At 53.6% G+C, this 19,630-nt stretch overlaps 4 protein-coding genes across 4 annotated transcripts; 2 read left to right on the top strand and 2 right to left on the bottom strand.

Annotated features, from left to right (window-relative positions):
• Window positions 1–369: 369 nt before the first annotated feature.
• FAM229A (family with sequence similarity 229 member A) lies at window positions 370–668 on the bottom strand. The gene is made up of 2 exons (XM_042885172.1): window positions 550–668; window positions 370–472 (listed from the first exon to the last, which is right to left on the bottom strand). Exons 1-2 carry the CDS (start codon window positions 666–668, stop codon window positions 370–372), a joined length of 222 nt encoding a protein of 73 aa, XP_042741106.1.
• A 107-nt stretch (window positions 669–775) lies between these two features.
• TSSK3 (testis specific serine kinase 3) lies at window positions 776–2,581 on the top strand. Its single transcript, XM_042885171.1, has 2 exons — window positions 776–1,483; window positions 1,847–2,581. The coding sequence occupies exons 1-2, from the start codon at window positions 1,339–1,341 to the stop codon at window positions 2,506–2,508; spliced, it is 807 nt and encodes a 268-aa protein (XP_042741105.1). The 5' UTR covers window positions 776–1,338; the 3' UTR covers window positions 2,509–2,581.
• A 277-nt stretch (window positions 2,582–2,858) lies between these two features.
• BSDC1 (BSD domain containing 1) lies at window positions 2,859–9,174 on the bottom strand. Its single transcript, XM_042885241.1, has 11 exons — window positions 9,128–9,174; window positions 8,938–8,998; window positions 8,387–8,503; window positions 7,714–7,881; window positions 7,552–7,606; window positions 6,806–6,921; window positions 6,445–6,513; window positions 6,184–6,265; window positions 5,458–5,991; window positions 4,957–5,060; window positions 2,859–4,665 (listed from the first exon to the last, which is right to left on the bottom strand). Exons 1-11 carry the CDS (start codon window positions 9,136–9,138, stop codon window positions 4,633–4,635), a joined length of 1,350 nt encoding a protein of 449 aa, XP_042741175.1. The 5' UTR covers window positions 9,139–9,174; the 3' UTR covers window positions 2,859–4,632.
• A 51-nt stretch (window positions 9,175–9,225) lies between these two features.
• Window positions 9,226–15,830, top strand: ZBTB8B (zinc finger and BTB domain containing 8B). The gene is made up of 4 exons (XM_042885173.1): window positions 9,226–9,271; window positions 9,399–10,349; window positions 12,554–12,732; window positions 13,018–15,830. The coding sequence occupies exons 2-4, from the start codon at window positions 9,410–9,412 to the stop codon at window positions 13,327–13,329; spliced, it is 1,431 nt and encodes a 476-aa protein (XP_042741107.1). The 5' UTR covers window positions 9,226–9,271; window positions 9,399–9,409; the 3' UTR covers window positions 13,330–15,830.
• Window positions 15,831–19,630: the final 3,800 nt, after the last annotated feature.

The following is a 19,630-nucleotide window of genomic DNA, read 5'->3' as shown; positions in this document are numbered from 1 at the left end:
GCGATGCGAGGGGGCGGGGCCGAACCTCACCGCCCGCGTGCGAACCTTGTCGCCGTCCGCGTCCCCCGAGCGCCGTCCCCTCCTGACCCCCGCTCTCGTCAGCCCCAACCGGAGCTCACAGCCCCATCCCCGGAGCTAACCCTTCCCCGTTCCCCATCCCCAGCCCGCCCTCCCGGCCTCGCTGAGCCGGAAGCGGGCGGCCCCGAGACCCCAGGGCAGCCGTTGGGGGCGAACAGCCGCACCGCCACGCGCGGCTCGGTGACCCAGAGAGGACAGCAGGCGCGGAAACGCTGTAGGATGTCCTTTCTTTACAAAGTGCATAAAGGATCCGCGTCCCTCGCTGCTCCCGGGCCGCGTGGCGCGGCGGCATCAGGTGCTGCGTGGCCGGCAGTTCCCTCCCATGGCAATGAAGACATCAACGGGGACGTGGGGCAGCGTCAGGCAGTGGTTCGCGGGGCATCGCCGCAGCTGTCTGCAGGGAGAGCGGGGTGAGCGCAGGGACAGCAGAGCACAGCGCGTAGCACCAGGGGAGCCCCGCCGGACCCTCACCTGCCCGCGGTCCATGCGGTGCCCACCCGCTGCTGTGTCCCCAACGCTGTGGCCGCTCTGCGACAATCGCCTGCCTCGATGGGGAACCTCCGGGCCCGCGGCGCTTCCTGGGAGCTCATGTCCGGGCTCGGCTGTCTGTGCGCGCGGAGAAGCGGCTGTCAGCGAGGTGAGCCGCGGCGCGGGGCCTGGCTGCGTTCCTCGCTGCGGCCGTGCCTCGCCCTCACGAGGAGAAGGAGCCCGGCCCGGTTGGGCTGCAGGCGCTGGAGCTGCCGAACTCAGCTCAGATGTGAGGCTGCAGTGGAAGGGAAGGAGCGCAGCCCGGCACAGAGCTCGTGGCACGGCCCTGGGCTCCCCTCCCTGCTGCAGCAAAGTGTTCTCTGACCGCCGGCTCTGAAAGCCTCTCTGCCTCGCCCCGATCCGCCCCGAGGAAAGTGGGAGAGGAACACGTGGGGCCCCCGGCAGCCCCCCGCCCCGCATTCCTCCATGCCATGAACTCCCTACTCACCGTGCCCACTGAGCTCAGCGCAGCCTGATCCCCCCCTGCCTGGCAGAGCGGTCGTCCACCTGGATCACATCCGTCATCTGGGATTCACACAGCATCAGCTGCATCACAATAGCACGCCCAGGCCACAGGAGGTGCCTCGATGCCCCTTCCCACCAGGGCATGAGCAGGGCCTGGTGGCCCTACGCATGCCAACAGAGGGCACGGGGGTCCCCTGGCCACTGTGATGCTGTTGTAGAGTTGCTGGGGTAGACCTGAGATTGAACAGCCCCAGTGTGTGAGAGAACATGGAGGAGTTTTTGCTTACCAATGGCTACCAGCTTGGCAAAACCATTGGGGAGGGAGCTTACTCCAAAGTGAAGGAGGCCTTTTCCCATAAGCACCAGAAGAAAGTAGCAATTAAAATAATTGATAAGAGTGCAAGTCCAGAAGGTAAGAAGTAGCCTCAAAGAGCTTCCAGGCTGAGGCACCATCCCTCCTTGAAAGCTTTTCATTCCTGCCAGAAAGTGAGTTTCCCAAACTTTCCACCTAAGAGCAGACAGGGAAGGCAGGTGTTGAGGGCAGTGCAGAGCAGCCGGGGGGCCACAGCCCAGGGGGGGTTGGTTTAACCGGCTCCTCCAACTGCACAGGCGGCCAAAAGCAGCAGAGCTCAGATCCCCTGCAAATAAGGGTCCTGTGAGGAGCCAGGCACCCACGGCACAACCTCCCCTCCTTCCCACCCTGTGGCTGCAGCCAGGCCAGGTGCCGGAGTTCAGCGACTCAGGAACTGACAGTGAATTTTCCTCCTCTTGGCAGAGTTCATTCAGAAATTCCTGCCCCGGGAGCTGCAGATCATCGAGCGCTTGGACCACAAGAACATCATCCGCATGTACGAGGTGCTGGAGTCTGCAGAGGGGAAGATCTACCTGGTGATGGAGCTGGCCGAGGACGGGGACATGTTTGACTACGTGGCACACAAGGGTCCCCTGCCCGAGCACCGCGCCAGGGCGATCTTCCGCCAGCTGGTGGAGGCCATCCAGTACTGCCACAGCTGCGGGGTGGCTCACCGCGACCTCAAGTGCGAGAACGCGCTGCTGCAGGGCCAGACCGTGAAGCTGACGGACTTCAGCTTCGCCAAGCGGCTCCCTGCAGGCAGCCGGGAGCTGAGCCGCACCTTCTGCGGCAGCATGGCCTACGCAGCGCCCGAAGTGCTGCACGGAGTGCCTCACGACAGCCGCAAGGTCGACATCTGGAGCTTGGGCGTCATCCTCTACGTCCTGCTGTGCGCCCAGCTGCCCTTCGACGACACCAACATCCCGCAGATGTTGTGCCAGCAGCAGAAAGGCGTCTCCCTGCCCAGGCACCTGCGGGTCTCCAGGTCGTGCCAGGACCTCCTGAAAAGGCTCCTGGAACCAGACATGGTCCTGCGGCCCTCGGTGGAGCGGCTCAGCAGGCACCCCTGGCTGGCCAGACCCTGAGAAGCGCTCGCCCCACTCTGTCCCGCAGGGAGGAATTGCTTCTAGGATGCCAATAAACTCGGATGTCAGTGTTTCCTGCTAATTCAGCCTCACGATTGCTGCCGGAGACGAGGTCTGTTTCACACCCGGCCATTTTTACCCGCTCCCTCACAGCCCCTGGCCTTCAGCAGCAGGGAACAGAGCAGACCAAGCAGATCCACCCGCATGTCCTCGTCCCCATCCCCCTCCCCACTAAGTAAACTTTCCTTGAGGTGAGGGGGAGCAAAGCAAATAGAAATTTAAAGCGGTTGATCCTCTGGAGGCAGCTGTCCCCAGCCCACAACAGGCAAAAGAAATGAGGACACAGGTGGTGACTGCTGAATTCTTTTAATTGCTGTTAACTGCAAGTCTGTAAAAGGTTTGGAGAAAGTCATTGTTACAAAACTACCAGCTGTTAGAATTGTTCCTGGTTTTTCACCCCAGCTAGAAAAGGCTCAGGGAGATGTGGAATAGTTCCAAACAGAGAATATTGCACAGACAACCAAACGGTTAATTTGACTAAAGAAAAGAGACACACAAGGGCAGCACAGCCCCAGAGCTCTGGATCCAGCCTGACTCACAGACCCAGGGAGCGCAGCCCTGAGCGCAGCCCTGAGCGCCTGCCCCAGCAGCAGCCCCACAGCAGGAACTGCCCCACGGCTGCCCGGCATTTGCTCACAACAGGTTTTTCTGCTGGAGCCAAACGCAGCCCACAGGTGAGGCTGTGCAGGTTGTAGAGGCTCTGCTGGACGCTCTGGGAGCTGAGCTGCATTCAGTCCCTGCTCCTCATGGGTTCTGCAGCACAAGCAGCTCTCATGTAAGGGCCTCAAGTCGGTGCTGCCACCAACCCACACACATCGGCGGCCGCGTTTGAATGTCCCCAAACGTGGGGAAAACAATATCAAGTTTTCTAAGAGCACCTACACTAATGCAACTAGAAATGAGGAAACCACAGCTCAAATGAAGCAGCCAAGGAAGGGGCAGAAGAACAAAGGTAGCAGGTATGAAACCACCTCCCAAAAGGCCAAGCACAGCTCCGCCCCCTTAGGGAACCTCCTGTTCCTGATATCCAGTGAGGAGCATCTCCTGACCTTAAGAGGGAACTGCCCTGGAAAGGGGCGCTGGGGCTGAAGGAAGCATTGCAAGCAGTTGCAGGGGCTCAAGTGAAGGAAACCAAATGAGCAGAGGGCGGTCTGTGGCCCCGGGGCAGACAAGGGGTGGCTGCAGCTCTGCTAAGGGCACCGGTGCAGCAGGGTGCTGCTCCAAAGCACTGCCCACCCAGGAAGGGCTCAGGAAAGAGCAAGCCACAAGCACTCTGCTTGGAGAGTTTAATAGAAGTACACAAAACGCAGTAGAGAAAGGCAGTGCAGCTGTTTTAGCTGCAAAGAGCACAACATCAAGCCTTGGCTCTTAGAGGAGCCATTGCTCTTGCTGCAGGAGACAGGAGTTTCCATTACAAGAAGCTTCCAAGACAAAAAGCCAGGCAGAAGCTAAGGGTTTGGCAGGGAGTTTAGCTCCTTCCAGCGCGGCCCAGCTTCAGGCCAAAGCCAAAAGCCAACTGCTTTCCTTTGCAGCAGTGAGTGTGACAGCAGACAGGACACTTCTGCTGCAGTACCTCCAGCCCCAGCTGCTCCCCACAACGGGGGCGATGGGCCAGCAGCTCAGAGAGTGAGCAGGAGCAGCACCTGGGAACCTCTGAGCTGCTGCACACAGATTAAACACACACACACCATCACCCAACAGGCAGCCTGACAGCACCGAGCAATCCTGCCAGCCGCCCAAGTGCCCACTCAGCCCCTCACTGCATTGCATCTGCCTCCACCTGACGCTTTTGGGGGCTGTCAGTTTTGGCCTCGCCACTCTCGGACCTCCTCAGAAGATGAGCTCCCCAGCAGCTTAAAGTGTACGAGCAAATTCCCACTTCTTCCCCCCTCCTCTGGGTCTGAAGGGGTCGTTTGAGTTGCCCACAGGATTTAGCAGGAGTAAAACTCCTTCAGCCAGGAGCTGCAATCCCCAGCACAGTTACACACAAAGGAATAGCCGGTCCGTGATTTAATTCACATTCGATGGTGGAAATGAGCCTGTGATAAGCTGGAAGCCGTTGCTTTATTCCCAGTCTTCCCACTCTTCATCTTCCAGCTGCAAACAAGAATAACATCCCTCAATTGTTTCTGCAACTCAGCAGCCATCTGCTGAGAAATCCTCCTTCCCAGGGCACCTGAGCCTGCACAACCCCCAGCTCCACGTCCGGACAGCAGGGATCTGTTTGCTGAGCTCTCCCTGGGGAACACTCCTCCCTCTCTGAGCACATCTGGACGCCACCCTCTGCTCCAGCTCATCCTGATCCCCACGTCCCTGCAGAGCTGAAATGTTGGCGCCCTCTGGGAGCAGAGCTCTCCCCCATCTGAGTGACTGCCAGCCCCAACTCACCTCCCCAGACACCTCCACCTTCGACAACGCCAGCTGCACCTCCTCTTCAGTCATATCCAAATCAAAGTCCTTCTCCCAGTCCTCGCTGATATCTGTGCTGGAACCTGGAACCACAAACGCCACAGCTGAGCCACCCAGGCTGCATCTGCTCTCCAGGCACTCTGGCCAAAGCAAAAGCTGCTCTGCTCAGCAGACACTTTTGATTTCTTTTCTCTTCCCTCCATTATCACCAAAGCAAAGAACCCGGGCTTGGCTTTTCGTATGTTCCAGACAGCAATTCAGGGAACAGCGGGCTGGGACAGAGATCTGCACAGCAGAAAATCTGTGGGTCAATTAGGATGTTACCTGGTCTTAATGTTTTGTCCAAAGGCCCAACTGACCCCATTATCTGCATGACCAGCATCAGAGCTCCAAGCCCAAGATTCTGCACCCTGCTTTCCATTCTGAGCCCCTTCCTCAAAAGCTGCCACACAGCAGGTTGCCAGGCTGGTCCACACCCACCTTTCTTGCCGTTGTTGGAAGGGGTGGACTTCCCACTGTCAGAGTTCAGCTCAAAGATCCGTAGATCTGCTGGTCCTTCCTCTTTCAGAGTCTCTGTCCTGCTGTGGGCTTTGCTCTCCACCTCCTTGGCCCCACTCACAGCCGGCTGCTCTGAGCGCGCTGCTGGCTGCTGCGCAGAGGGACGCCCCGGTTCGGGGGGCTTTGGCAGCGGGTTCTGCTCCTCTGAGGTGGCCTCCAGCAGCCTCTGGGAGAGCACTCTGTCCCCAGATGGCTGCACTCCAGTCTGTAGCTGCACAGCAGGCACAGAGGCAGGGTTTGCAATCTGAGTCACAAGGGAAACGCTCTCGCTGCTCTCAGAGGGGCTCCCCTCTGCTGGGGCCAGCTCAGGAGGGAGGATGGCCCAGCTTTCCTCCGAGGGTCCCTTGTGAACAGAGGGGTGGCTCCCCTCCAGGGCTGCAGGAGCAGATGCCTTCTCTGCTGCTTGTGGAAATTTCACGTTCGCACAAGGCAGGGGTGACATCCCCAAGAACTCCTCTGTAAGAAGGCAGAAGAGAAGCAAGAGATGTTTCAGCGAGTGCAGCAGCAACTGACAGCACAGCAGCTCTGGATAAAGCTGGGCCAGGAGCTGAACTGGTGGGAGCAAGGAGGAGCTGCCACCTTCTCTAACACAGACTGCTGATGGCTGCACAAGGCTGCCCACAGAACCCCCTCCACCATCTAACCCACCTTCATCCTCTTCCCAGCCTGGCTCCTCCTGGTGAATGCTCTGCTCCGCGCGCTGCTTCAGGGCCTCCCTCCGGACTTCATCCTGCAGGGAACTCAGCATCAGCAGCTGCTCACGTCCTGGACCTTTCTTCCCCCAGGAACATCAGTAACGTCAGGGACACAGAAGGCAGCCAAGCCCTGCTCTTCCAGGAATGAACCTTCCACTCTTCAGCCTGCCCCAGCAGCGCTCTGCTGCAGTGCCACCCCCACCTGCCCACCCACCTGCTCCAGGCGATGCACTTTGTAGAAGTAGCGCTGCCAGAACTCCAAGTGGGAGACAGCCGCAGGGACCTGGAAACAGCACAGAAAGGGGAAGGTCACGAGCCTTTCAAGAATCACTGTAAGCTGCACAGGGCACCAGCCTCCCAGGCACACAGAGCTGGGACAAAGCGCAAGGTTCACACCAACAGATGCTCAGACATCAGACAGCCAGAGAACTTCTGATCCGGGACCATGAAGAACAAGTGGGGGCAGAAATACGACGTGCAACTACAAGCCTTTCTGCCACCAACTCCTCAGGGCTCAGGTGGGAATCATAACCCAGATCAGAACCTTCCTGCTACCGTAATAAAGGCCGTTTTACCATTTTAGTGTAGAGAGCCCGGATGGAAGGGCTGGTTGCCAGCAGTTCTGTGATCTCCCCTTTCTTCTCTTCCAGGCTAAACTGGGAGAGCCAGGCTTCAAGAAGCTCAGCAGGGCCTGCACAGGACAAGAAGAGAGATAACAATCTTTGGCATAGACAAGGCACAAAGTTTCAGGAAGTTTCTTTGGAAAGATGCTCCCAATGAGATGAGGTGAGCAATGGTTGGGCAAGGAAAGGCAGGAATACCACAAGACATGCAGCCCTGAGATGAGCACACCTTCCTGTGGCATCAAACCCCACACAAGCGGGAGGGGATTCACAAGCAGCGTGCAGTCGAAGCAGAGAAACCAGGGAAGGGAGGAATAGCATTTTCTAGCCAAAAGCAGCCAAGGCCTGGAGGGCTGCACGCACTCCCCCCCATCTGCCATACGCTGCCTGTTCCCAGAGGAAAGAAGCAGCGCTGCTGCTCACAGCTGTGTGACAGATCCCAGCCTCAGGGGAGACCGAGACTCCGATCTCTGTGCCCACCTGTAGGACAGCAGCAGCTGCAGAAGCTGTTTAAACCAACCCAGAAAACTCGATCTAAGCTAGTCCTCAAGGCAACAGATGGGCCTGCTTCCCACCACAGTGCCCTTGCCTACACTCAGTCCACAGACCCCCTGCCGAAAGGTTCTGCACAGTTCAGGACAGCCCGCAGACCCCACACCAGGGCAGCTTTTTTCAGCAGAGCTGCCAGGGCTCCGTACCGTCAGGTTCGTTGCAGTAGGTGGCTGGGTCTGACTGGAGGCTGTAGAGGCGAGCCTGGAGGAGAGCACATATGTGGAGGAGCATCAGTGGAGGGGAGTGCAGGACAGGCAAGGACAGCCTAGGATCAGCGCTGAGGGGAAGCCGAGAGCTGGGGCACTCACCTTCGCACTGTCATAGGGCTCTGTGGTACCTGTGGGTGTTGCCATCAGCGTTATGACATCGCAGTCGATGGTCTTGTCTGGTGAAGGAGCAAAAGTGTCTGAGATGACACCCAGGAAGTCAGAGATCCCCTTCCTCACCTTTTCAGTTGCACCAGAAGCTTCTGTCCTCTTGAAGAAAAACAGTGACACAGTGTAAGGAATGGTGCCTGAAGCAGGATTTCTCTCCCTCCAAAAACTGAGATGACTTGTAGCCAGGGCTGGGCAAAAGGTGTGCTGGCAGTCACTGTCCCCACGTGGTGGTGGGGCAGGCTGTCCTTCACAGTGGGTTGCTTGGAAACAGAGTCTGGGCTTTGAGAGGAAAGGGAGCTGGGCTCAGAGACTGGCACAGAAACAGCCGTGCAAAGCTGACAGCTTGTGCAAAAGTCTGATGTCACACCATGGTGATGCTGCCAGTAAACTGCCTGCACAGCACATGGACAGCAAGAAAGCACTGCTAAGCTTCCCTCACTGATCCCCAAAGCTTCTTCATCATTACAGTGAGAAAATCCCACTCAGCACGAAATCTACAAGGGGAGGATTGTGTCTTCAGGGGCAGGAGGGATGCGCCAGCTGCAGGTATGTCTTATTCACCCCATTCTGCTTTCCACAGCAAGAACTCAGCTCCGATACTCACTGCCAGTTTGTCCTTGACCACACTGGCCGTAGCAGCGATCGTGCAGGCTGTATCATGCTGCACAACTTGAGTGAACTCAGCCAGGTCCCGTTTCATGAATTCTAAAGCTTCTGTGGACTGCAGGGAGACAACAAACAGACTGCCTAATCTTCTGGTCTCTCACAAAACTCTGGTAGCTCTGGGAACACCTCAAACACACAGAAACGAATTGCAAGGTGCCTTTACCCCGACCCGTGCAAGGGGAAAAACTGCAGTAATCAGAATAACAATGGGAAACAGCCATACACAAAACACATCAGAGTATTTTTTGAGTTAAAAGCTGAAAAACAAAAAACAGGAAAAGAAAAACGGGTGTGGAAAAGCCACGCAACGAGTCCTGTATAATTAACATCAGCAGCACCGTCACTCATCAGGACGCGACGCTGCGGGCACCGACCCGCCCGGCTCCAGGAGCTGCCGATCCCGGCTCCCCCGCCTCCGCCGCCGCCTTCACCTCCCCCGCCGCCACCCCCCGCTCCCAGCCGTTCCCCGAGGCCTCGGGGCCGCTTTACCTTCTCCTTAACGGCCTGGTAACTCTGCTGCAGCCAGCTCCGCCACCAGCCCGCGTCCTCCCTGTCAGAGCACACGCACGTCAGCCGGCCCGACCCCAAGCCCCCCCGCTCCCGGCCCACCGGCGCCGTCCGTCCCGCCACCCCCGAGGCCCGACCCCGCCCGGCCGCTCCGCCGTAACGCCGCGCTCACCCTTCCGCCATCTTGGCGGCGTGACGTCACCAATATTTACCGACCCCTCACCTCTCAGTCCCGCCTTCCGCGGAGGGGTGACTTCCGGCAGCGCCACTTCCTGCTTCCGGGAGGGCCCGGCGGGGCGGGGAGCGGCGCGGGGAGGTGAGCGGGGCGGCGGAGCAGGGTGGTCGGGTCGGGTCGGGTCGGGTCGGGTCGGCGCTGGGAGGGTTCCGCTCTGCGGTTCCCTCTGACGGTTCCTTCTGACTATTGCTTCTCCCTCCGCCCGCAGCAGCCGCGGCCATGGAGATGCAGTCGTACTACACGAAGCTCCTGGGGGAGCTCAACGAGCAGCGCAAGAGGGATTTTTTCTGTGACTGCAGCATCATCGTGGAGGGGAGGATCTTCAAAGCGCACAAAAACATTCTGTTTGCCAACAGCGGCTACTTCAGGGCCCTGCTGATTCATTACATACAGGACAGCGGGCGGCACAGCACGGCCTCCCTGGACATCGTCACCTCGGAGGCCTTCTCCGTCATCCTGGATTTCCTTTACTCGGGGAAGTTGGATCTCTGCGGGGAGAACGTCATTGAGGTCATGTCTGCAGCGAGCTACCTGCAAATGACGGACGTGGTCAACTTCTGCAAGGCCTACATTAGGTCCTCGCTGGATATTTGCAGGAAAATAGAGAGGGAAGCCGCTTTCTACCAGGCTGACAGTGGGAGCGGAGGCTCAGCGAGAGAGGGCCCCTCGCACAGCACCAAGGGGCAGAGCGGCATCTCAGCCCCGCGGGAAAAGGAGAGGATGGCGGGCTGCCAGAGCGACCCTCCGTGCGGAGAGTGCAGCAGCTGCCATCCCCTGGAGCTGGTGGTGAGGGACCCCGGGGGCAGCGACTCCCCGGACGACGCCAACTCTTCCCTGCCCAAGGGGGTGGAGCCCAAGGTCGAGTTCGATGCGGACGAGGTAGAGGTGGACGTGGGTGGGCGGCTGCAGCAGTACCCGCCTGCACTGTCTCTGGAGCAGGTGGACGAGGGGCTGCACGGAGGGCAGGCGATGGACCTGGCCTGCAATAACTACCACATGAAGCAGTTCCTAGAGGCCTTGCTGCGCAACAGCTCGGCTCAGAGGAAGGATGACGTAGTTCATCACTTTGTTCGGGGCTTTGAGGGTAGGCCAGAGGATGCGGGGGTGGCCGTGAGCTCCATGATGGACATTCACAGCGACTGGTATGGTGAGGACGCAGGTGAGAGGACTCGAGGGTCAGTCGTTGTGATTGGTGAGGAAACCGTGTAGTCGTGTGACCTCTGTTACTCTTTCTTGTTCAGGAATACGTTGCTGAATATTATGCCATAGTGAAATAAACTGTTGTTCTGGACTTCAAATGAAAGCTGTACGCATTTATTCAGTGCAGCATTTGGAAGGTAAGTATTTGTAATAGGTTCCACAGTCTCTTTGAAACAAGTTCTGGAGCTTGGTGGAGCAGGGCAGGAGTCCATTTGCTGTTACTTTCACCTTCAAAAAGACAGAAATCGATGCTGTTCAGTAATATGTTACCATGAATGTCTTTTAGGAACATGGAAAGCTTTAACCTGTGCTATTGCATAAAGACTTAACTTTTACTTCCAGAGGCAGAATCGTTTTTCATCTGCTGGTCACCTGAGGTGCTGCTGCTTTCACAGGCCTGTGCCCATGGGACGTCCTGCGCTGGCAGCAGTGTCTCCTAGCAGCAGTGTCAGGGACCCGGAGAAGAAGGTGCTTAAGCGTTTCTGCTGAAATGGACTCAAAGGATTTGGGCATTTTACCTGCTTGTAATGTTAGCAAACAACTGACCTCGTCCAAACTGTCTTACAAAGAAGGGAGGCAGCTGACAGCACGCTGCGAGTGACAGAACTGCTCAGGATATGGCAGATGGAGTAGCAGCGCAGGCAGCACAGAGGAGATCTTTCATGGAATGTTCTGTTCTGGATAGCAAGCTCTCACATTCTTGTTATTTCTAGTTCAAGTACGCAAGTCTGATCTTAAAACCAATAAAAACAATATATTCCCCCAGTGCTTGTAGGTAATAACCCTGGTAAAGTCACACATCCAGTCAGTGTCAACAAAAGAGTAAGTTACAGAACAGCGTGCAGTCACAGCATCACCTTGTGGTTTGTGACATGTAGCCAGGTGAGAGCTTCTAACACAGTTTGCTTACTTTTCTGCCATTCCTTCAATCTTTGGATTGTTAATATTGCTTCGAAAAGGGAATATTCAAAAATTTGGTAGAGGACATCACCTGTGAACGCATTAGAAATGTTAATGCTAGATGTGCTTTAAATAGGAGCACCAAAAAATGTGGTCATAAGCAGGGAGTGGGAAGGTTACTTCTCAGCCTTCAATGCTCCTGCTGTCTTCAGCATTCTCCTAAAACACCAGGCAGGACAAAGCACGCTCCTGCTGGAAGAACCTGCGCTCGTGGATTCGAGCTGCCTCTTCCCAGTCTGCTTCTGCTGCAGTCATCCTGAGCCTTTTGCAGCTGGTGGAGGGCAGACAGCAAGGCAAGTCTGCAGCCTGCTTTTGTGTTTGTGCGTGGAGCTCTGAGCGCCCAGCAGGGAGGTGTGGAGCTGGGTGAGATGCATCTCACTTGATGGTGGCCTGTTGGTACCAGGCACTTTTTTTCTTTTTGAGTTTGGCAAACCTCAGTGCAGCGCTGTTCTGCAGTGCTGCTGCTGGCGAGCGGCTGCAAAAGAGCCGGAAATGCAAATACTTCTCTGAAGCTGAAACATTGGAGAAAACGAATCGTTCAGTACAACACCTGAACCTTCATGCTAGGATGGCAGCCCGTGTCCAGGCTGATACTGAAAAAAATGGGAACGCTCGTGTGTGTGCAAAAGGAGATCTTCAAATTTAGTTCTCTGTTTTTGCATCTAACTACATAAATGTGGTCCAACTCTAGGAAAAGTAAAATCCAACCAGGACCTGTATGGATTCTATTTCTAGTAGAATAAAGTGAATACCAGTAGATGCCTTCATATTTCAGATAAGTTCCCCACATCTAAATTCACGTGCATAGTAAAGGTGTATGGGAAGCAGGGTCATTTGTGGTAGAGATTCTAGCTGCTGATGCTGTTTCGTGGTAATGCTAACCTTTAAAAAAAAGAATGGAGAGAGAGTTTTTGTGGCAGTGACCACAGTGCACTGAAAGCAACTTCTGGGCACCAAACTAAAAGGCTTCTTAACCATGGAGTGCGCATGGTGTTGTGAGGCAGCTCGCTCAGAGACGGGGCAAACTGACTTTCGAGGGACTCGACCATCGTCAGAGGTTTTTGCAATTGCACAGCACAGAAATTCCAGGTAAGCCAGATACAAAAGGAGCGGAAAATGAATTATCCTGACTGAGTCACAGCGAGGACGAGAAGCCAACGCAGCGAGCGCTGCCGAGCGTAACACCTTGTTTCTCTCCTAAAGGTGACGTGTTAGTGGTGCCGATCAAGCTCCACAAGTGCCCGTTCTGTCCCTACACGGCCAAGCAGAAGGGGATCCTGAAGCGCCACATCCGCTCGCACACCGGTGAGCGGCCGTACCCCTGTGAGACCTGCGGGAAGCGCTTCACGCGGCAGGAGCACCTGCGGAGCCACGCGCTGAGTGTGAGTGTGGGGCCGGGGGCAGCCCTTAGGGCAGGCTGACGTGTTGTTCCGAGGGTTTCACAGCATCTCGGACAGAGGCTGTGGCAGCGTGAGGTAAGCCTCGCGAATGAGAAGCGTAAGCAACCGATATTTGATTTGTTAGTACTTGCGTAGCCCCAGGTTTCTGTTGATGGAGATGTGGTCGAGTTGCTGCCCGTAGCCTAACGTGGGTGTTTGTTGTAACCCTAGGAACAGCCGAAGCTACCAATTGCTTCTGTTACCGTAACGCTGTGTTTTTAACTTCAGGTGCATCGATCCAATAAGCCGATTATCTGTAAGGGTTGCAGGAGAACGTTCACGAGCAGCCTGTCTCAAGGATTACGGCGCTTTGGCTTGTGTGACAGCTGCACCTGTGTGACCACCACGCATGAGGACTCGATGCCCATTAACCTCAGTCTGATGGAACCATTGTCAGAGGGCCAGGAGAAGGGTGATCCGGACAATGACTGGCCCATATACGTGGAGTCTGGGGAGGAGAACGATCCTGCTGATGATGATGATGCTGAGGACAAGCAGGAAATCCACAGGAGCTTAGCAGACCGAGAAACACTTACGTAGCAGTGGGAGGAGGTGGGGAGGATTGAAGGTCTCTCTCCAACAGTGGTTGGTCTGCAACAGAAAACTTTGTATTTATCCAGTTAGTGAGACTGAGTTGGGTTTTTTTAATTGTTATTCAGTGTTTTAATAGAAGAATGGGAAGAAATCCCAATTCTTAATACTTTCAAGTTTTCAGTGCTGTGCACCAGAATTCTGTGAAGGATCTGCCTGGGGTTCACAGAGGTTTTTTCTGAGCAATCTCCAGCTGTGTCTCTGCCTCCTGGTTTCAAAGAACAGGAGGTGCTTTGTAGGCAGGACTCTTGTTGTTTTGATAACAGGGTTCTTCAAGTAATGATGTCGTGTTCCTTAATCTCTGGTCTGGAAGGGGCACCGTTGTCTCTCTGAAGATTCAATTAGAAGAAATGTGGTTTTCATCCTTACTTTGGACTTTTCTAAACTAAGTTTTAATCTTTCTGCATCAGGGCAGTGTTATCTAAACTGTAAACCTTGCATCATTTCATAGACTTACTGTGCCCTGGAAGCCAGGGCAGACGTGTCAGGATAACAGAAATATGCTGCTGATGAAAGCAGAGAAAGTAAGAATAAATACATTTCACATATCCTGAAGTACAAGTATTTAGAGAACAAGGTTCTCTTTCCGAATTGTTTTTACTGCATCTTCGTCAGTGGATGCACAGCTCAGACTGCAGCTCTTCAGGTGTGTCCTTGATGTCCCTTAGACACCAGTAGTTCTGGCTTAAGCACACGTAATGGTGTCTGTTGTCTTGGTCTCTCAGCTTATGAAGCAAACTGCCCAAATCTCTTCAGCTTTTCACCATAGAAGTGAAAATCTGTGCATCAGGATACTGGGGAATTCCAGTTCCAGAAGAGGAATTGGATCCACAGCTGATGCACTGAGGAACAGTACAGTGACTGTCAGTGAGCTCTGTGTACCAAACAGCACAGCGGACCTTTCTAGAAGCAGCTGGCTGGCAAATCTCTGAATTTTTTACTGACCCCTTTGTACGCAAATCTTTTTCTTTTCCCCTGCTTTCTTTCAGTCTTTGGTGACGTTTGCACAGCTTGTATTGCTGTATAAATTCATACAGGTACTGGGGTTGTTAAGCTCTGCAATGGGCCTCCTGTTTCACTGCCGGGATCGATAAAGGTTGGCTTTCAGATGAGGTGAGAGTTTTACCTTCCAAGTAAAAATCATCCTCTGGTGATTTGGCTGCAGTTTTGGGTCTGAAGCACTTTTGGAAATCAGAACGATGCAGTGCAAGTGGAGCCAGTGGTTTGGAAATGCCACCTGCAGCACCAACATTCGAGCTGCCGTCCTGTTCTTGCTGAGTACAACAACCTCAGAGGGTATTTTTTGGTATCCCATTATCCGATACTGGAAGGACTTCTGTGAGTAAGAACACCCAAAGAAGTGACACTGTCTGCATTTGTTGGAGTAGCTCACTAATGGGAGTGAGACAAGAATGTAAATAGGGACCCAAACGATGTGTGGTGACTGGGCATCCCAGGGCAGCAGGGCTGGTCGTGGCACAGAGACACCAAGTCAATGTCAGCATTGGTGGAGGTGACTGAGATCAGCTGAGCGAGGCTGCGGCTGAGGAGCTGCCAGGAGCTGCTGCTGTCCCACAGAGCTGTGCTGAGCTGGAAGGCGTTCGGAGCAGGGAAAGCGAAGCTCTTGAGAAAGCCTGTAATAAAGCTGCAGGAACAACTGCAGAGACCTTCAGCAATTTTACTTGTCTGCTCTCTTTGGTCTTAGGGGTTGTTTTGTGCGTCTTGTGCATAGAGGACGGGCCGTGCTGTGCTTGGTGTGACTCTGCGTGGGGCCGCGCTGTTTGCGCTCCGGACTGAAAGCGACCACCAGAGTTGATGTTTCCTGTTGATCTGTCGTTGTGCTGCTTTGTTTTCAGCTGAGTCCTGCTTTTGTATTTAGTAGAGGAGGATGGGGTTGTCCACGTTCTTGTGACCGAATGTTCGTGTCTGTGTTTGCTGTGCTTCCCACCCGCTTTGATGTTTTCCTGAAATCTCCCCCTGTAACTGCAGCCTCCACGAGCTTTGAGGAAACGACGTAACTGTTATCAAACGTTCACATGGTGCTTAATGAAAAAATCAAAGGTGTTTTTATGAAACTCATTTTAATAAAATCTCCCTCGCAAAGTTTTTAAAGGCCGCGCAGACCGAGATTTCAGTCTCAGCTCCATGGAACTGACTTTGTTTAGAAGCAAGCTTTAGCACGCAATTGCACTGTATTTCACTGATGGAATACCAGCTGCACTGTATTACAGTGCATTTCACCTCTTGGTGCAAGCCCTTGTAAATCTTCCTGATGTGGTCATTTAATTTCCTGATGTTTTGTAAGGCAGTTTCATAACTGGAGTCCTTTTGCCTCCTTTGAGTGATGAATTCTCATAAATCTAACCCTACCTGTAGAAGTGACTTACTAGATTTGTGGATCTGGGAGCATTCTGGAGCTTTCTGATAAAAAATAAAACTCTCGGAGGGTCGCTTTGGCTTTTTAAATTATTGTCACTGTTGAACCATTGGAAAGTTGACTCGGGGACTCGGAGTGTGTCTGGATTGAGGTTCACAGCGCCATTCCCAGGGGTTGGAACTGGGCTCATCCATTCCTGCTGCCACACCGCGCCGGGAGAGATGAGATCCTCAGTGAGGGTTCAAAGGCTGCTGTCAGCTCACAGCACAGGATGCTGCAGGACGGCTTTCGCACCGCTGATGCTGACTTTGTTTTCTCACGTGCTTTTTAACCACCTTGGATTTTTAAAATCTTTTTCCAAGCTTTTCTTTTTTTCACGCTGGCCGACAAAACCCCAGCAGGAAAGCAGCTGCTTTCACAAATGTTCCTAAAATGCAGAATGGGGACCAAATCCCGGGTCTGCTGTGTGATGGCGTCGGATACGTCAGTCTTTTTTAAAGCCTGCTTTTAAAGTCTGTGCTTAAAATCTGCGTTTATCTGTTGGTTTCAAATACTGTGAGTTGATGGAAAAAACGTAACCCCCCTTCCTCCTTTCCTACTTCTTTTTTTACGGTGAAATACAATCACGTTTATTTCAGTGGGTTCTTTACCTTTTTTCTTTCAGACAAGCCTGAAAATTATTCGCGTTTCCAAACCCACTGGAATGCCGCTTATTATGTTTTTAATCACGAAAACGTTTTATTGGCATTCGAGATGTTTTGGTCCAACCCAACAGCGCCCAGCTCCGCCCCTGGGCCGCCCAACGGAGCGGGACGGGCTGCTCGAGCTCGGGTTGGTTTGGAGCCGCCGCGCCTGGGAAGGGCAGAGGCGGCGGTGGAGCCGAGGCGGCGGTGGAGCCGAGGCGGCGGTGGAGCCGAGGCGGCGGTGGAGCCGAGGCGGCGGTGGAGCCGAGGCGGCGGTGGAGCCTTCAGCACGGGGTTGGAGCTGCGGTGCCGTGCGGTGCTTCGTAAAGCAGCGCTGAGGGCAGCGGGGTGCAGCCCCACGCGCAGGAATTCATCCTTCGTGAGGGGGGATCAAAGCTTTACCTGCTTTCTCTCTTTCCTTTTTTCCCTACAGCGGTGGATTACCGAATTTTCTTTGCTGAATGTTAAATGTATGACAGTGGATGCTGTATGCAGTGCCGTTCTTTTATAGTTGAACATAAAGTGTTAAATATTGATCTCACAGTAAGTGGACTCAATTTTTTCTGGTTTTCCGTTGAAAGGGAGAGCAGTAATTAATGACCAGACTCGGGAGCAAAGCTGTGAGATTCTTTAAACTGTAAATGTAATTGAGAGTAGAACTGGCAGCGTTGCTTCAGAGAGGAGCTGGACTCAGAAGCAGCAGGCAGGTAAGAATTGCAGGCGGGCTGCACAGGAATCTGCTCACGGTTCCAAATATGGGAAGCTGAGTTGGAAGTGAAAAATACAGCACAGCAGGTTTCCATTGGTGGTGCAGGATTAGGACTCGAGTTCCCAGGAAAACTTAAACCTCTTCACTGTGCTACTTGATTATACTTTGATACTTGGGTACCGAAACCTGATTAAAACAGTACAGAAACTGTCAATAGTGTTTGTATCAGCACCAACAATGACTCTTGAAAGTCATTTTTAAGTCATTCTCTACAAAGCAGGCTCAGCCTTGCAGCTGGGGCACCCCTGGGTGCTGTTGGAAGCGCCTCCAGCCAGCTGCTAAGCCACCTCCATTGGACAAACTCCCCCAGCTTCAGTGGAACTTTCGTGGCTACCAACAGTAACTGCAGTGCAGAAATGTAGAGCAGTAGATGAAACAGCTGCTGGAATCCACATTTGCAGTGTTACTGTGCAGCATGGGGTGAAATGAGTCCCGATGGATGAGGAGCCACGCTCTGCTCTGTGGTCGCTCCCAGCTGCTGGGTAAATTCCTGCGTGGGTTTCCTGAAGCATGCTGAGCGTTCTGAACACAGGTGTAAAATTTCTGATTCATTTAGTCGAGATATCACTGCATTTTTTGCCTACTTTAAAATTCCATTACCTCTCTCCAGCAGATGGAGAGCCCTTGAGCTCCCGCCTGTGCTGATAAAACTGCTGAGCTCAGCGCCCCCTGGAACCCCGGGGAAAGGATCTGGATTGTGCAAAACCAGCTGGGCCAAGCAGAACAAACACCCACAAACTGTTCTGTTCAGAAGGAGCTTTTCAGTACAAGAACTCTTTGGGATATGGAAGAGTTGGGGAATCACATAGGATGTTCTGTAGAAGAGTGGTGCTGATGAGTTGAGCTGGCAGGCATAGAGGGGCCTGGCGGCCACATCCAGTGGCTTTGTGAACTCGCGGATCGCAGAGGCTGAGCTGCCACACAAGGGCAGCCACACGAGTTCCGCTGTTCAGAGCAGCAACCAGAACTGCCTGCTCTGTGGAAGAACACGAGAAGCATTTAGCAGTGCTCGAGCCTGAATGCTCCTCTAACAGACCTGGGGGCTTCCAAAGGTGCAGGGCACGCGCCTCCAGCCTCCCTGTTGCCTCGTGCACCCTGTAATGCCCACATTTTGCTTTCACAACAGCCTGTGGAAGGAATTCCAGTGCCTGCCTATGTTAGCTGAAGAGCCACAGCTGCCTGCTCTGATGCTGCTGACTGCTATCGCTTCATTTGCCGGCAGCTTCCTCACGCCAGAACCAGCAGCTCGCAGCACTTCCTATTGATCCTGATGTGATTTTACAGATTTCTATACATTTTATATATTTTATAGGTTTCCAGTATCTCACCTGCTTCATTTTTCTCCTGCTTTGGTTGTCCCACACTCCATTGGCACTCATACAGAGCTGTGCTGGATTTTATCATGTGAGGTTTGCCTAAAGGGTTCAACACGCACTAATTGATGGTAAGAGCTGCACACAACTGTTGGATGGGGAATGGTGAGGATGAGGAGGGCTGTCACTGACTGCTGTGCTGGCTGTTAGGGCTCAGCTCTGACTTGGATGCAAGTCCAAATGAATTGCGTGGCACCCACAGGTGATGCTGGTCAGAGAAAGGCACGAAGCAGCAGTGCTGGATGGCTGGAAGGAGCTGGTCAGGCACGGATGGATCAGATTCAGATGCTTCTGGTTGATACTTGAATGGTGAAGAAATCCATGTAAAACGCTGTGTAAATTTGAGGCACTTTCTCGTGTTCAAGAATGATTCATTGGAGCTGGTCAGGCACAAAAGGAGAATTACACAATAGGTGTCAGGAAGGATTTTAAGTGTGGCATGCACAGCAACATCCCAAAGGAGACAGAAGTAAGAAAACTGCACAAGTTGATAAAAAGGGGAATGAAACTGGTGAAAAAAAATGATTCAACATAAATGGATGTAAATTGAATATGAAGATGGGAGAGACTGGGGGAGCGTTTGTAAGTACCAGAGAAAAAAGTCGTTAGATATGTTCTGTTTTTGCAGTGGTGGGGAAAGGAACGTAAATTGTTTCAAGATGGAATGTCTGAGGTTTATGCAAGGGAAGGCTAAAAGGACACGGAGGATACAGCTAAGGCAGAATGGCTCCCACGGGAAAACAAGCGTTTTTAACAAATAAGTGGGGTGTCAAGAGAGGAAAGGTGCTGGAGGGGAGAAGAGGACGGTGAAGAATATCAGACCTCGAGTGAGAGAAGCAAAGAGGTCGAGGAAGCAGGATTTTAGACCTTACGCTTTTTTTACAAAGACAACTGAGATGTGAAGAAAAGAAATTTCATCTCATCTTGGGGAAGCTGCAAACGTGTTAAAAAAGGATTTGGGTCATCCAGGCCCGTGTTATACATAAAGGTGCGCGAAGGAAACAACCAGGGCATCGCGTCCCCTCCCGGGCGGCACGTGGGTGCAAGA

Source organism: Lagopus leucura, unplaced genomic scaffold (assembly GCF_019238085.1).
Source record: "Lagopus leucura isolate 7727_CA_CO unplaced genomic scaffold, USGS_WTPT01 Super-Scaffold_100048, whole genome shotgun sequence".
In the NCBI taxonomy this organism is placed as follows: Eukaryota; Metazoa; Chordata; class Aves; order Galliformes; family Phasianidae; genus Lagopus; species Lagopus leucura.
The sequence above is the reverse complement of the archived record's forward strand: the minus strand, read 5'-3'. Positions and strand labels throughout refer to the sequence as shown.

Bases quoted from the DNA above. Each gene is read 5' to 3' on its own strand.
- FAM229A (XM_042885172.1), bottom strand. From the start codon at position 668: ATGAGCTCCCAGGAAGCGCCGCGGGCCCGGAGGTTCCCCATCGAGGCA. The intron at 473-549 runs GTGAGGGTCCGG...CTCTCCCTGCAG, and splicing joins ACCGCATGGACCGCGGGCAG to ACAGCTGCGGCGATGCCCCG.
- TSSK3 (XM_042885171.1), top strand. From the start codon at position 1,339: ATGGAGGAGTTTTTGCTTACCAATGGCTACCAGCTTGGCAAAACCATT. The intron at 1,484-1,846 runs GTAAGAAGTAGC...TCCTCTTGGCAG, and splicing joins TAAGAGTGCAAGTCCAGAAG to AGTTCATTCAGAAATTCCTG.
- BSDC1 (XM_042885241.1), bottom strand. The intron at 8,504-8,937 runs GTAAAGCGGCCC...GTCTCCCTGCAG, and splicing joins ACCAGGCCGTTAAGGAGAAG to TCCACAGAAGCTTTAGAATT. The intron at 5,061-5,457 runs GTGGGTGTGGAC...TTGTGGTTCCAG, and splicing joins TTCCAACAACGGCAAGAAAG to GTTCCAGCACAGATATCAGC.
- ZBTB8B (XM_042885173.1), top strand. From the start codon at position 9,410: ATGGAGATGCAGTCGTACTACACGAAGCTCCTGGGGGAGCTCAACGAG. The intron at 10,350-12,553 runs GTGAGAGGACTC...TCTCTCCTAAAG, and splicing joins CTGGTATGGTGAGGACGCAG to GTGACGTGTTAGTGGTGCCG. The intron at 12,733-13,017 runs GTGAGTGTGGGG...TTTTAACTTCAG, and splicing joins TGCGGAGCCACGCGCTGAGT to GTGCATCGATCCAATAAGCC.